The 15284-nt window shown below is 47.8% G+C and overlaps 1 protein-coding gene across 3 annotated transcripts in view; it reads right to left on the minus strand.

The window, feature by feature from the left end:
• dnah6 (dynein, axonemal, heavy chain 6) overlaps positions 1–15284 on the minus strand; it is a 1317984-nt gene that overhangs the window by 432449 nt on the left and 870251 nt on the right. For all 3 annotated transcript variants that reach the window (XM_085993638.1, XM_085993630.1, XM_085993647.1), the window contains 2 exons: positions 6900–7031; positions 5365–5536 (listed from right to left, as the gene is read on the minus strand). In XM_085993638.1, coding sequence (XP_085849764.1) covers positions 5365–5536; positions 6900–7031 — 304 coding nt within the window. The remainder of the gene's footprint in view (positions 1–5364; positions 5537–6899; positions 7032–15284) is intronic.

Below are 15284 nucleotides of genomic sequence, written 5' to 3' on the forward strand. Positions count from 1 at the left end.
GAAAAGTTTGGAAGCAAGATGGCGGCGACTCACCTCGGTTCAGAACGTTAAGGCCCGCCCACACACGCACCGACTGGTCGACCGTCTAAGGTCACAAAGCGTAGGATTGGTCAATCGTCCCGTCACTCGACCGTAGGAGGGCCCGGCCGCACGTGCCAGGATCCCGGCGTACGATTTGGTCGACCTCGAGGTCACTCTATCGCTAATGAGCGGATAATGAGATGCTAATGAGCGGAATGTTGAACGTTTTTTTCGGATACCGCGGGCGCGATTTTTGTCCGGCCGAAATGTAAATATGCTTACGACCGTTTCGGAACGGTAAGCTTTCTTTCGACGTAACGCTACGCGTAGGTACGCTCTATAACTTCGAGCGCATAGCCGGACAGACGCGCACGTGAGGACAGACAGACAGACTGATCCGTTTATATATATAGATAGACTAGCTGGAGTGCCCGGCAGTGCCGAGGCTTTTTCGAGGGCATGTTGTTATTGGAAGAGAGAGAGAGAGCGACCTGGGGGAAAGAGAGCGCGCGACTGGGGGGAGAGAGATGCGCGCGACTGGGGGGGAAGAGAGAGCGCGACTGGGGGGGAACGAGAGAGCGCGACTGGGGGGGAAGAGAGAGCGCGACTGGGGGGGAAGAGAGAGCGCGACTGCGGGGGAAGAGAGAGCGCGACTGGGGGGGAAGAGAGAGCGCGACTGGGGGGGAAGAGAGAGCGCGACTGGGGGGAAGAGAGAGCGCGACTGGGGGGGAAGAGATGAGCGCGACTGGCGGGGAAGAGAGAGAGCGACTGGCGGGGAAGAGAGAGAGCGACTTGGGAAGAGAGAGCGCGACTTGGGGAAGAGGAGAGCGCGACTTGGGGATAGAGAGAGCGCGACTTGGGGGAAGAGGGGGGGAAGGGGGGAGAGGGTGGGCGAAGGGGAGGGGAAAGGGAAGGGGAGGGGGAAAGGGAAGGGGAGGGTGGGAAGGGAAGAAAGAGGAGGGGAATGTGGGGAGGGGGAAGCGGGAGGGGGGAAGGGGGGAAGGGGGAGGGGGGGAGAGGGGAGGGATGGGAAGGGGAGAAGGGGGGAGAAGGGGGGGAGAAGGGGAGCGAGGGGGGAGGAAGGGGGATGGGCGGGGGAGGGGGGGTAGGAGGGGAGGGGGAGGAAGGGGAGGGGGGAGAGGGGGAGTCCCCGAGCCCCGCCCCCGATCTCCCGCCCCCCCGCTCTCCCGCCCCCGATGTCCCGCCCCCCCACGATCTCCCGTCCCCCCCGATCTCCCGATGTCCCGCCCCCCGATGTTCCCGCCCCCGCAATCTCCCGATCTCCCGCCCCCCGATGTCCCGCCCCCCCGATCTCCCGATGTCGCCGCACCCCCGATCTCCCCGCCACCGATCTCACCGATGTCCCGCCCCCGGATCTCCTGCCCCCCACCCGATGTCCCGCCCCCGCGATCTCCCGATGTCCCGCCCCCCGCGATCTCCCGATGTCCCGCCCCTGATCTCCCGATGTCACCGCCCCCGGATCTCCCGATGTCCCGCCCCCCCGGATCTCCCGATGTCCCGCCCCCCAATCTCCCGATGTCGCGAGCCCCGCCCCCCCGATGTCCCGAGCCCCGCCCCCCGCCCTCTCCGAGCACCGCCTCCCCGCTCTCCGGAGCCCCCGCCCTCCCGCTCTCCGGAGCCCCGCCCTCACCGCTCATCCCGAGCTCCGCCTTCCCGAGCCCCCGCTCCCGCCCGAGCCGGCTTGAAGACCAGAGAGGACGCCGCCTCGCGCACCTGCCGCGTGAGGCCCGGCCGGACTCAAGTCGCGCTCCGGCAGAAGATGACGCGGACGCTGACTCCCGCCCCGCCCGCCTTTACTAAGATGGCGGCGAGGTGGGCGACGCTCGGCTCAGGCCCGCCCCCTCCAGCCTTCACAAAGATGGCGGCGATCGCTGGCCTTTTGTCGATTGCGACGGGAGGCGCCTAGCTCGGCGTGGCTGGTCAACAGACGCCCAGGCTTTGAGGCCTGGAAAAACGGTGAAAGGTAGGAAAATTATAGAGGTTAGACAAAAGATTTACAAATTAATTAACTTTTTTAAAAAACAATTTGTCTTTTAAAAGCAACTTTTTTTTTGATGGAAATGTAGATTTGAAAAGAAACATGCAGAAAGCGGGAAAAAGAAAGGAAAAGTTTGGAATCAAGATGGCGGCGACTCACCTCGGTTCAGAACGAAACGATAAGGCCCGCCCACACACGCACCAATTGGTCCACCGTCATGTCACCAAAGCGTAGGATTGGTCAATCGTCCCGTCACTCGACTGTAGGAGGGCCCGCCCGCATGCGCCAGGAACCCGGTGTACGATTGGTCGACCTCGGCGTCACTCTATTGCTAATGAGTGGATAATGAGATGCTAATGAGCGGAATTTTGAACGTTTTTTGGATACCGTGGGTGCAATTTTTGTCCGGCCGAAACGTAAATACGCTTATGACCGTTTTGGAATGGTAAGCTTTCTTTTGACGTAACGCACGCGTAGGTACGCTCTATAACGTTCGAGTGCATAGCCGGACAGACGCACACCGAAAGACAGACAGACAGACAGGCAGGCAGGCAGACAGACAGACAGATGTATCCGTTTATTTATATATATATAGATTGATAGATAGATTTTAAAAATGTGATTTTTAAAAAATTTATTTGAGGTTTTAGTGATGTTTTGGGGCTTATAGTATGTATAGTTTTGACAGCTCTTCCTGTCAATTTTATGAATGGGCATTCCCTGCTACCATTGGCTCTCCATGGCCCACGTGATCCCAGGGGACGCATCGAACTAACTGTGCCCCTGGGATACGCAAGCACTGCGCGCATGCAGTTGGAGGAGGCCCAGGATCGGAATCCCATGCAGGCCCACAGCTCAACAGCCGGCGTGCTAGGTAAGTGCAGGTCGGGGGCTTGCACCCGCGGGAAGCCTCCAACCCGAATTTCTGGGCCCATTAGCTGGCAAAGTGAAGTGAACAGCACTGCTGGAACTCAATGCAATATATAATAGGTCCTGGATACTTGGCTTGTTCAGCCATGTTAGTTCCCGTGTCTTTGTTGCTGCCTCCCCCTCATCCTCCAGCCCCAATGGCAGACCTACCAGACCATCCATAACTGCAGTGAAACTGTTTTGAAGGCAGATGAAAATAGCCCAGCACCAACTAACAGTTGTTTGCAGCAGTCAGGAATCAGCTGCAGAAGGTAGGAAATAGGACCAAAAAAATGACCAGAGGTTAGCCAGCAGCCTAAAAGGACAAACCAGCACCTAACCTATATGGAGTCCATGAGCCCTTTAAATAGCACTGAGGCAAAGTCCTTGCTACCTGTTAGCACCATGATTTTCTGAGCAAATTTATCACGTGGCGAGTTCGGCACCGGGTCAGACCAATTTCACGAAAAGGTCCTACAACAAGCGTAGGGCCCTTATTTAAATATTACATTAAAAAATTTTAATACTTCTGACACGTGCCCTGGACGCCTACGATGGAGCCCGATCCAATATGGCTTGTGCAGCACTTCCGGTGTGGAATAAGTGCATGCACGCCGCTTGCCATACTGGACCCCGAGGTGCCTGTTTTACGCCTGTAAAATGGATGCAGCAGAATCAAATTTCTAGGCCAATGAGAACTCATTAGAGGAGTTATGTTGGGTGGGAGAAAAAAATAAAGAGTTACATTTCTATAGCGCCTTTCACAACCACCGGACATCTCAAAGCGCTTTATAGCCAATTAAGTACTTTTGGAGTGCAGTCACTGTTGTAATGTAGGAAACACGGCAGCCAATTTGCACACAGCAAGGTCCCACAAACAGCAATGTGATAATGACCAGATAATCTGCTTTTGTTATAACAACAGAAAACGCTGGAAAAACTCAGCAGGCCAGGGCAGCATCCGTGGAGAGAGAAACAGAGTTAACGTCAGAACTGAAAAAAAGCAGGAAATGGAAAGTAGGTTTAGGGACTGGGAAAAGGGGGAGGGGATGAAAGAACAAAAGGAAAGGTCAGTGATAGGATAGAAAGCAGGAGAGATTAAGAGACATTAAGAGATATTCAAGGCGAGAGGAGATGGTAATGGGACATCGATGTGGTCTCCTCTACATTGGGGAGACCAAACGCAGATTGGGTGACCACTTTGTGGAACACCTCCGTTCAGTCCGTAAGGGGGACCCCGAGCTCCCGGTGGCCTGTCACTTTAATTCTCCGCTCCATTCCCACTCAGATCTCACTGTCCTTGGCCTCTTGCACTGTTCCATGGAAGCTCAGCGTAAGCTCGAGGAACAGCACCTCATCTTTCGATTCGGCACTCTACAGCCCTCTGGACTCAACAGAGAGTTCAACAATTTCAGATCATAACCTCGGCCCCCATCACATATATATATATTTTCTTTTTTTTAAAGCCACAATTTTTTTTCTTCCCTCCCACATGGTAGCTGTCCTTCATTCTGCCAGCGCAATTCATACCCCATCTAGAGCCATCCTTTGTTTCTTAACCTGTCCCATTACCATCTCCTCTCGCCTTGAATATCTCTTAATGTCTCTCAATTTCTCTTAATCTCTCCTGCTTTCTATCCTATCACTGACCTTCCCTTTTGTTCTTTCATCCCCTTCCTCTTTTCCCAGCCCCTAAGCCTGCTTTCCATTTCCTGCTTTTTTCCAGTTCTGACGAAAGGTCATCGACCTAAAATGTTAACTCTGTTTCTCTCTCCACGGATGCTGCCCTGGCCTGCTGAGTTTTTCCAGCGTTTTCTGATGTTATTTCGGATTTCCAGCATCCGCAGTATTTTGCTATCGTATCTGCTTTTGTTATGTTGATTGAGGGATAAATATTGTCCAGGACACCGGGGATAACTCCCCTGGCTCCTCTTCAAAATAGTGCCATGGATATTTTACGTCCACCTGAGAAAGCAGTTCGGTTTAAAGTCTCAACCAAAAGACCGCACCTCTGACAGTGCAGCACTCCCTCAGCACTGCACTGCAGTGTCAGCCTAGATTTTTGTGCTCAAGTTCCTGGAGTGGGACTTGAACCCACAACCTTCTGACTCAAACGCAAGAGTGCTGCCCACTGAGCCACAACTGACACACGCGCAAAGTATTGAGTGAAGTGACGCAGGGGTTAGTCTTGGAACCACTATTATTTCGCGTTTATAAATGACCTAGATTCAGAAACTCAATGCAAAATGGTCAAATTTGCTAATGATATCAACTGGGAGGAGAAGTGGAATTGGAGGAAGCAGCTTCAAAAATTAGAGGAAGTATGTAGACAAATCAATGGCACATGCAATTCAAAACAGACAAGTGCACTGTGGATAGGATTGAAAAATTAGCAATACACGTACAGATGAGACAGCAGGACAGATGCATCTTACCTTGTATGCACTTTGATAAATCCCGAAGGTTGAAAACATAGTGAGACTTGGCGGGTGTAGGCAGTAGGTCAACACTCATTTGATGGTAGATCTCAACAGCTGCTTCCACAATACTTATGGAACACTGTTTCACTGCTTGAGTAAATTCTGCCAGAAATCCATTCAAAATAGCCTGCATCACAGAGAAAAGGTGGAAGACAAAAAAAAAATTATAAATATGTGCAGAGTGACTTGACTCAATACAAACTGGATATGCACTGGATATTAGAAATACAGACGATGTTTTCCCACAAATTCCATATAAATTGATTACAGATATAAAATAATTAGAGTAAGGAATCAAAGTGCAGTCAGGTATAGGGGACCTGAATGACTACATTGACTCACTCGGAGGCCTCCCTCAATGCAGCTTGCATCTGTGCTTTTACAAGGTTGGCCTTCAACCTTCTGTTGGTTCACCTCCTGCAGCACGATCTCCAACTGTGCAGATCAATGGGAGCAGCTCCGAGACACCCTAGTCCACTCCTCTATCACCCCCAGCACCCCTTCCCCTGGCACCTTCCCGTGCAAGCGCAGGAGATGTAACACCTGCCCTTATACCTCCCCCCTTCCCACTGTCCAGGGCCCCAAACACCCCTTCCACGTGAAACAGCGATTTACTTGTACTTCTTGCAATCTAGTATACTGTATTCGCTGCTCACGATGCGGTCTCCTCTACATTGGGGAGACCAAACGCAGATTGGGTGACCGCTTTGCGGAAAACCTCCGTTCAATCCATAAGGGTGACCCCGAGCTTCTGGTTGCCTGTCATTTTAATTCACCGCTCCATTCCCACTCAGACCTCACCGTCCTTGGCCTCTTGCATTGTTCCACGGAAGCTCAACGTAAACTCGAGGAAGAGCACCTCATCTTCCGATTAGGCACTTTACAGGCATCCGGACTCAATATCGAGTTCAACAATTTCAGATCATAACCTCGGCCCCTATTACATTTTTACTTATTTTTTTATCCACACCTTTGTTTTGGTTTCCACCCCCCCTTTCCTTTTTTTTCTCTCTCCCACATGGCAGCTGTCTCCCATTCTGCCAGCGCATTTCACACCTAATCTAGAGCTGTCTTTTGTCTCCACTAGTCCTATCACCATCTCGTCTCATTTTGAATACCTCTTAATGTCTCTTCTTCTCTTTTGTTCTCTCCTAGCCCGGCCTCTTAACCTATTTCATTCCCTGTGCCTCTTTAGTCTTGATAAAGGGTTTTGACCCAAAACGTTGACTCTAATTTCTCTCCACGGATGTTGCCTGGCCTGCTGAGTTTTTCCAGCATTTTCTGTTGTTATTTTGGATTTCCAACATCTGTAGTATTTTGCTATCGTAGCAGTGTTGATCACCTGTCTCTGCTGTGCCACTGTGAATAGTTAGTCCATGTTTTCGCATGCGAGGCTCCTTGCCAGCAGCACAAACTCAGGAAATCAGCTCTCCAATGATGTACAAATTAATCAGATTTCTTCACACCTTTTAGTAAGGATAATTACTAACCTGAAAAATTTGTTTCAGGCTATGCTCAGAGGGGGTTGGGAGGCACAACATGCTGAAGTGTCTTATGAAACGGGGAGTCACTGGATTTCGTCCACCACCAGGAGGGGCACAGGCAGCAGCGATTGTAACATCCTAAAATAGAAGTTGTAAATAAATTAAAGAGGTCTCTAAAATTATGAAGGGGTTCGATAGGGTAGATGTAGAGAAAATGTTTCCACTTGTGAGGGAGTCCAAAACAAGGGTTCATTAATATAAGATAGTCACTAATAAATCCAATAAGGAATTCAAAAGGAACTTCTTTACTAAGAGTGGTTTGAATGTGGAACTTGCTACCACATGAAGCGGTTGAGACGATTAGCATAGATACATTTAAGGGGAAGCTGGATAAGAGCATGAGCGAGAAAGGAATAGAAGGATATGTTGATAGGGTGAGATGAAGTAAGGTGGGAGACCCGTGAGGTGAATAAACACTGACATAGACCCGTTGGGCCAAAAGGCCTCTTTCTATGCTGTAAAATTCTATGTAATACATGATTAATATTCTGCACATGATGACATACTATCACTTCCTCCCAAGTTAAGTTTATCAAGGCATTGCAATTATCTATACACTTTCATAGAATCATAGAATGGTTACAGCAGAGAAGGAGGCCATTCGGCCCGTCGAGCCCATGCTGGCTCTCTGCAAGAGCACTTCAGTTAGTCCTACTCTCCTGCCCTTTCCCTGTAGCCCTGCAAATTTTTTCCCCTCAGGTACTTATCCAATTCCCTTTTGAAAGCCACGATTGAATCTGCCTCCACCACCCTCTCAGGCAGTGCATTCCAGATCCTAATCACGCACTGCGTAAAAAAGTTTTTCCTCATGTCACGTTTGGTTCTTTTGCCAATCACCTTAAATCTGTGTCCTCTGGTTCTCGACCCTTCCGCCAATTGGAACAGTTTCTCTCTATCTACTCTGCCTAGACCCCTCATGATTTTGAATACCTCTATCAAATCTCCTCTCTAACTTCTTTACTCTAAGGCAAACAACCCCAGCTTCTCCAGTCTATCCACTTAACTGAAGTCCCTCATCCCTGGAACCATTCTCATAAATCTTTTCTGCACCTTCTCTAAGGCCTTAACATCCTTCCTAAAGTACGGTGCCCAGAATTGAACAATACTCCAGTTGAGGCCTAACCAGTGTTTTATAAAGGTTCATCAGAACTTCCTCGCTTTTGTACTCTATGCCTCTATTTATGAAGCCCAGGATCCCGTATGCTTTTTTAACTGCCCTGCCCTGCCACCTTCAACGATTTGTGCACATATACCCCCAGGTCTCTCTGTTTGTGCACCCGCTTCAGGATTGTACCCTTTAGTTTATATTGCCTCTCCTCGTTCTTCCTACCAAAATGTATCATTTCGCACTTTTCTGCGTTAAATTTCATCTGCCATGTGTCCGCCCATTTCACCAGCCTGTCTAGGTCTTCTTGAAGTCTATCACTATCCTCCTCACTGTTCACTATACCTCCAAGTTTTGTGTCATCTGCAAATTTTGAAATTGTGCCCTGTACTCCCAAGTCCAAGTGATTAATATATATCAAGAAAAGCAGTGGTCCTAGTACCAAACCCTGGGGAACACCACTGTGTAATTTCCTCCAGTTCGAAAAACAACCGTTCCCCACTTCTCTCTGTTTCCTGTCACTTAGCCAATTTCATATCCATGCTGCCACTGTCCCTTAGAAACATAGAAAAATAGGAGGAGTAGGCCATTCGGCCCTTCGACCCTGCTCCGCCATTCAATATGATCATGGCTGATCCTCAACATGGCTGATCTCAATACCATATTCCTGCTCTCTCCCCATACCCCTTGATGCCTTTTGTGTCTAGAAGTCTATCTATCTCCTTCTTAAATATATTCAGTGACTTGGCCTCCACAGCCTTCTGTGGTGGAGTATTCCACAGGTTCACCACGACAACCACATTGCCCTCATCAACCCTCTCTGTTACCTCATCAAAAAACTTGATCAAGTTAGTTAAACACGATTTGCCTTTAACAAATCCGTGCTGGCTTTCCTTAATTAATCCACACTTGTCCAAGTGACTGTTAACTTTGTCCCGGATTATCGTTTCCAAAAGCATCTCCACTACTGAGGTTACACTGACTGGCCTGTAGTTGCTGGGTTTATCCTTACACACTTTTTTGAACAAGGGTGTAACATTTGCAATTCTCCAGTCCTCTGGCACCACCCCTGTATCTAAGGAGGATTGGAAGATTATGGCGATTTCCTCCTTAACCTCCCTCAGCATCCAAGGATGTATCCCGTTTGGTCCTGGTGATTTATCAACTTTAAGTATAGACAGCCTTTCTAGTACCTCCACTTTATCAATTTTTATCTCATCCAATATCTCCACTACCTCCTCATTCACTATGACTTTAGCAGCATCTTCTTCCATGGTGAAGACAGATGCAAAGTACTCAATTTAGTACCTCAGCCATGCTCTCTGCCTCCATGCATAGATCTCCTTTTTGGTCCCTAATTGGCCCACCCCTCCTCTTACTACCAGTTTACTATTTATATGCCTATAGAAGACTTTTGAATTCCCTTTTATGTGAGCTGCTATTCTCATACTCTCTCTTTGCCCCTCTTATTTTCTTTTTCACTTCCCCTCTGAACTTTCTATATTCAACCTGATTCCTTTGTGGTAATGAGCTACTATTGATCAATAACTGATGAGCCACAATAACATCAAATCACAATCTTAAGTACGAGTGAAAAAATGTTTAGGTACAAGAGAATTTGTTAGATTTCTGCATTCAGACTGAAAATTGTTTGAAGCAAATTCTGAAAGACTGCACCATTTTACGCATAAAGGTAATCAAGGTCATCAGTGGACAAAATTCAGAGGGTCACAGTTTGCTTTGCCACAAACGCTTGACTTTGCACCATTCCAATTTTTTCAAAATATCAAGAACCAATTTTATTTTTTACTCTTTCTAATTTTACATTAAAGTGTATTTTAATATTCAAAATATAGCAATGCGTAAATCACCTTTTCTATAAGGAGGTAGTTACAATTTTGGATTTTATATAATCACATTCTCCCCAAAGGGCTAAACAGTTAACATCTACTGAGTAATCAGCATACTGAATTAAACATGGGTTGGGATTTTCCTTGGAGCTGAATCTGCTGTGTTGACATACTTGTCTGGAAGTGGGAAGGAGGGAAAAAACATGTTGTGGGAGTCTGAAAGCCTGAAGCAAGTTAAAGTGGCAGCAGCTTTGTGGAGGGAAAGGGACCAAGTAATTTCTCTTGCATCATTTGGCATAATTTAAAGATTATTGAATACTCACTTTGCTTTTCAGAAAGTAGAGAATACAGAGGTTGTAGCATTTCTACGTATCCAGTGGCTTCACGGCATCATCCTCCTCACGAGTGCCAGAAGCCACATCCCTACCAGGAAAAAGACCCAAGAGCAAAGACAAGGGGGGAGAAATTTGTGTTGCCACTGAAAATGGCCGCAACGTTAACATGGCAAAATTCATCTGGGGGGCTGGAGATTGTTGATGCAGTGCTTACCTTCCGTGCAACGCTATCCTGGTAGCATAACATTTTTATTTTAACATTAAACAGTCCCTAATGTGAATATTCAGCTGTTAAAGCTGAATTACCTTCCTAACCTCAAAAAATGGGAAAACTGCATCAGCACTAACACAAGTGGCTCAGCAAGCCAGGGAAGGGGCACCCAGGGTCTCCCATGCAGCACTCCAGCTTTGTGCAGGGGGTCAACATTGCAAGAGAGGTCCTCTACTCAAAGGCACCAGGAGACACTCCAGAAAGAAGGATGTGGGAGTACATCACCGGGGCCATCACTGCCAGGAATGTCGCCCCTACCACCTGGCTCCAGTGCCCAAAGAAGCTTTATGACCTCAAACCACTGGTCAAGGTCAGTGAATGCATCTTCAAAAGCCATCACCTACCAACTGCACCACTAGCCTCACACATTGCTCAATGCACGACTCAGCCCTCCCCAATCACTCACCTACTAGCAATCTGCATCAATCAAGAGGCACATCTCCCATTCCTAGCCTCACCTCACCCCCTTGGAGGAGATGGTACAGGCCATTCTTGGCAGGGGCACGGCTGAGCCCTTGGACAGCGGCAGGGCTGAAAGGATACAAGATGCTGGTATCCTCATATGTTATCCGCCTTCTGGCATGCACCTCATGTTTTCCCACCCTCCCGTCACCACAACTCCACCCTTGTGCCTTCCTCATTTCACACACCCAAGAAATGCAGCCTGCCCAGCCAGTGGGTGACCAAGAAGAGGGAGAGGAGAGTGAAGAAGAACAAGAAGATTTGACACTCTCAGCCACCAGCTCCTCAAGATGAACCAGCAAGGCCATTTGCAGTGTCTCCCACTGAAAGTCAGCAGCCTTTCATCAGCCATGCTACAGCCATTGGGGTAGCACTGCATGACATCAGTAGGGTAGGCAAAGGCACACACAAGACAGTCACTAAGAGAATGCATATGGGTGATGAGTTGATTTCTTGATATCACATTGGATGGATAGACATATATAGTTAGATTGTAAAGTTTGCTTTGTGGTGGCTTTTATTTCAGCATCGTGGCCAAGAGGACATTGTAATGGTCAGTAACAGATGGAAGGTAAGGTGTGGGACTAATGTTGAAAGGGGAATTGGGGTTGTGGTCACTGGGACCGTAGGCAGATGATTCCATCCCGGATATCCCGACCACTGTCTGGGATGCATCATTCCATCTGCTTCCTCCTCTTTGGCTTCCTCCTCTTCTATGTCTTCCTCTTCCCTTTGCGAGTGGGTGCTGTAAATCTGAAATGACAGCATAAAATGTTGGAAATACTCAGCTGGTCAGGCAGCATCTCGACCTGAGATGTAAACTTTGTTTATCTCTCCACGGATGTTGTCTGACCTGCTGAGTATTTGCAGCATTTTCTGTCTTCTCAAAGGCCTTCATCTACCATCCAAGCCCTTGCAAGCGTCCAGCAGCACTCCCTACACACTTAAAAAAACTTTCATATCTATTGCAACAAGTCATCACTTCAATAAAATTAACAAAACCCAGTCCAAAAGCTTAAATATAAACTTACCTGAACGATGTGCATGTCCTTTTAAGAGGTGCTGACATCACCACTGTCAGCCTGCTTGCATGCCTGGCATGCTTAGGACCCAACGCTCAATTCAGCACTAGGGTCAAAGTTCGCGTTTGTGACATTAAGTCAGCGTTGTACGCCGAATGACGTCACAACGCTGCCATTTTGTTCAGGGTGGCACTGCCAGTTACCGGCATTGCAAAGGTAGGGATGAAAACGGTGGCCGGCGCAGGACCCGCCACCAGCTGACGAAAGAGCGGCGGCCACCCTTTTAGCGCCATTTTAATGGTGCTATGGAGTGGCGCTAAGGCCACAAATTTCTTGGCCTATAATTTTTCAGATGCTGACCATCTGGAACAGATGGAGGATATGTACGATGGTTGCTGGGTTGCAATGGAATGAAACCTACTCTCAATCATCAGCAAAGTGATGGACGGAGTCATCAGTAGTGCTATCAAGCGGCACTTACTTACCAATAACCTGCTTACTGATGCTCAGTTTGGGTTACGCCAGGACCACTTGACTCCAGACCTCATTACAGCCTTGGTCCAAACATGGACAAAAGAGCTGAATTGCAGAGGTAAGGTGAGACTGTCCTTGACATCAAGGCAGCATTTGACTGAATGTGGCACCAAGTAGCCTTAGTAAAACTGAAGTAATTGCGATCAGAAGAGAACTCTCTAGTGGCTGGAGTCACCTGGTACAAAGGAAGATGGTTGTGGTTGTCAGAGGCCAGTTATCTCAGCCCCAAGACATCACTGCATGAATTCCTCAGGGCACAGTTCTAGGCCTAACCATCATCAGCTGCTTCACAAATGAACTTCAATCTATCATAAGGTCAGAAGTGGGGCTGTTCGCTGACGATTGCAGTGTTCAGCTCCATTTGCAATTCCTCAGATATTGAAGCAGTTCATGCCTACATGCAGCAAGACCTGGGCAACATCCAGACTTGGGCTGATATGTGGTAACATTCATGCCACACAAGTGCCAGGCAATGACCATCTCCAACAAGAGAGAGTCTAATCATGACACTCAATAGCATTGCCCTCCCTCAATCCACCACCATCATCATCCTGGGGGCCACCATTGACCAGAAATGCAACTGGACAAGCCACATAAATGCCATGGCTATTAGAGCAGATCAGAGGCTGGGTATTCTGTGGCAAATGGTTCACCTCCTAACTCACCAAAGCTTCTCCACTACCTACAAGGCACAAGTTAGAAGTCTGATGGAATACTTACTTGGATTGTGCAGCTGCAACAACACTCAACACCATCCCATCCAGAATAAAGCAGTCTGCTTGAATGGCACCTCACCCACCAGATTAAACATCCATTCTCTCCACCACCAGCATACCATGGCAGCAGTGTATACTATCTACAGGATGCACTGCAACAAGTCACCGAGGATTCTGTGGCAGGACTTCCTAAACCCGTAACCTCCACCACCTGACGTATAAAGGCATCAGGTGTATGGGAACACAATTATCTCCAAGTTCCCCTCCAAGTTGCACACCATCACGATTTGGAGATGTATCATCTTTCCTTCATCATCGCTGGGTCAAAATCCTGGAACTCCCTCCCTAACAACATTTTGGGAGTGCCTTCACCATATGGACTGCAGCAGTTCAAAAAGGCGGCCCACCGCCACCTTCTCAAGGGCAACTAGGGACGGGCAGTGATGCCCATATCCTTAGAATGAATATATTTTTAAAAAGCATCAGAAAATCTGCCACGGTAATTTCCCCATACAAAGCACACATGTCACAAAGAGTTTCTTCTCAACCTCTTACACCTTCATTGAGGCCACATGGTAAAGCAGTCAGTTCAACCTTAAAGCTCTTCCATAGCTTCACATGCATGCCTAAACTGCAGCAAGGTAAATTGCCTAACTGCAACTTAAAATGGGAACGATTGACGCACTAACATCTGTAAAGGTGAGACCACTAAGCAAGGTTCCAACAAAACCTAGCTGCATATTAATTGTTTATTTTACTCAGTTACATGCACTAATTCAGGACGGGTGTGTGTGTGTGTTGTTCTGTGCTCTTCAAGCTTCTAACATCTTGGCCCAGGTTTTGCGGTGGGTAATGACAGCGAACCGTCATTACCCCTCTGAAATTGACCATAACTTCAGGATTTAGCGCAACGCAGAAATCCTGACATTGCAGTCAGTCATTCACTGATCTGCCACGGACTGCGCTATGGACCCGCCCCCCTCCAAGTGGGAAAGGCTCAAGCCAGAGTTCCCACAAAAACTGAAGCTTAGTTTTATCTTTTTCCATGTTTTTCTTTCTGCAGGAAACTTTGTGCTATCCGGCACCGACAGGACCGAGCTGTTGCCGTTCCCTCAAAACTGCCGGACACACCAGTGTTAATGTTCAAGCATACGGAGCTTTTCATCTCCGTATCTGACAACAAACACTGTTGCTTAGCAACAGCTTCTAAACAGTCGGCCCATACCTTGGAAGCGTCTCTCTGAAGCTGTTGCTAAGCTACAGAGACTTTGCAGAGCCTGACTGTTGAATAAAAACCACGAGAAGAAAAAAAACCTAACAAAACGGCTCCTGATTTTTGCCGGTGGCTCGAGCTTGCCGGACATTTAGCCTCTGGATAACACAAAGTTTCCTGTACCTTTATTCACTAACTCTAATGCATTCTCTCCAGTACTGAAAAAATCTATTCGATGAAAACAAAGTGAGTAAAAATAGCCGAGCCAAGAGAACAGTAATAGGTGTACATTTTTCTCTATTCTCAAAAAATGTTGGCATGAGTATAGGCAGATTTTCCTGAATGATATTCACAATTACGTTTTGGTTAAATCTAATGAACAGAGGAAAGTATACCGTATCATTTTCTTTGAAATATGTAATGGCACAGTTTTTCTGATGGCCTAATAGATAAATGCACTACCCAGTTTAGCACAAAGTCAAACAAATTAGTAGGCCTCAGGTTTGATTTAAAGTCTGTGCTGAATTAATTGATCTACAACATGTCAGCAATTGGGGCACTATGGCCTTAGTGCTCCTGTGCTGGTGGGGTGGAGCTGGAAATTAAATATAGGGGTGAATTTCCTCAGAGGTGCTCACATTCCGCTGCCGTCGCCACAGCACTGAGGAAATTGCCCCCACAGTTCCTATTCATAATCACTACTCCTAGCTGGAAAGTTCATCTGTGTGGACACTGAGTGAGAACTGGATTGTACACAGTTCTGATACTGCTCATAGTTCAATAGCCCGCCAACATTCCGCTTAAGACCTTTGGTGTACCGTCA

This window comes from Somniosus microcephalus, chromosome 1, assembly GCF_052327205.1.
Source record: "Somniosus microcephalus isolate GS21.2 chromosome 1, FLI_Smic_1.0, whole genome shotgun sequence".
In the NCBI taxonomy this organism is placed as follows: domain Eukaryota; kingdom Metazoa; phylum Chordata; class Chondrichthyes; order Squaliformes; family Somniosidae; genus Somniosus; species Somniosus microcephalus.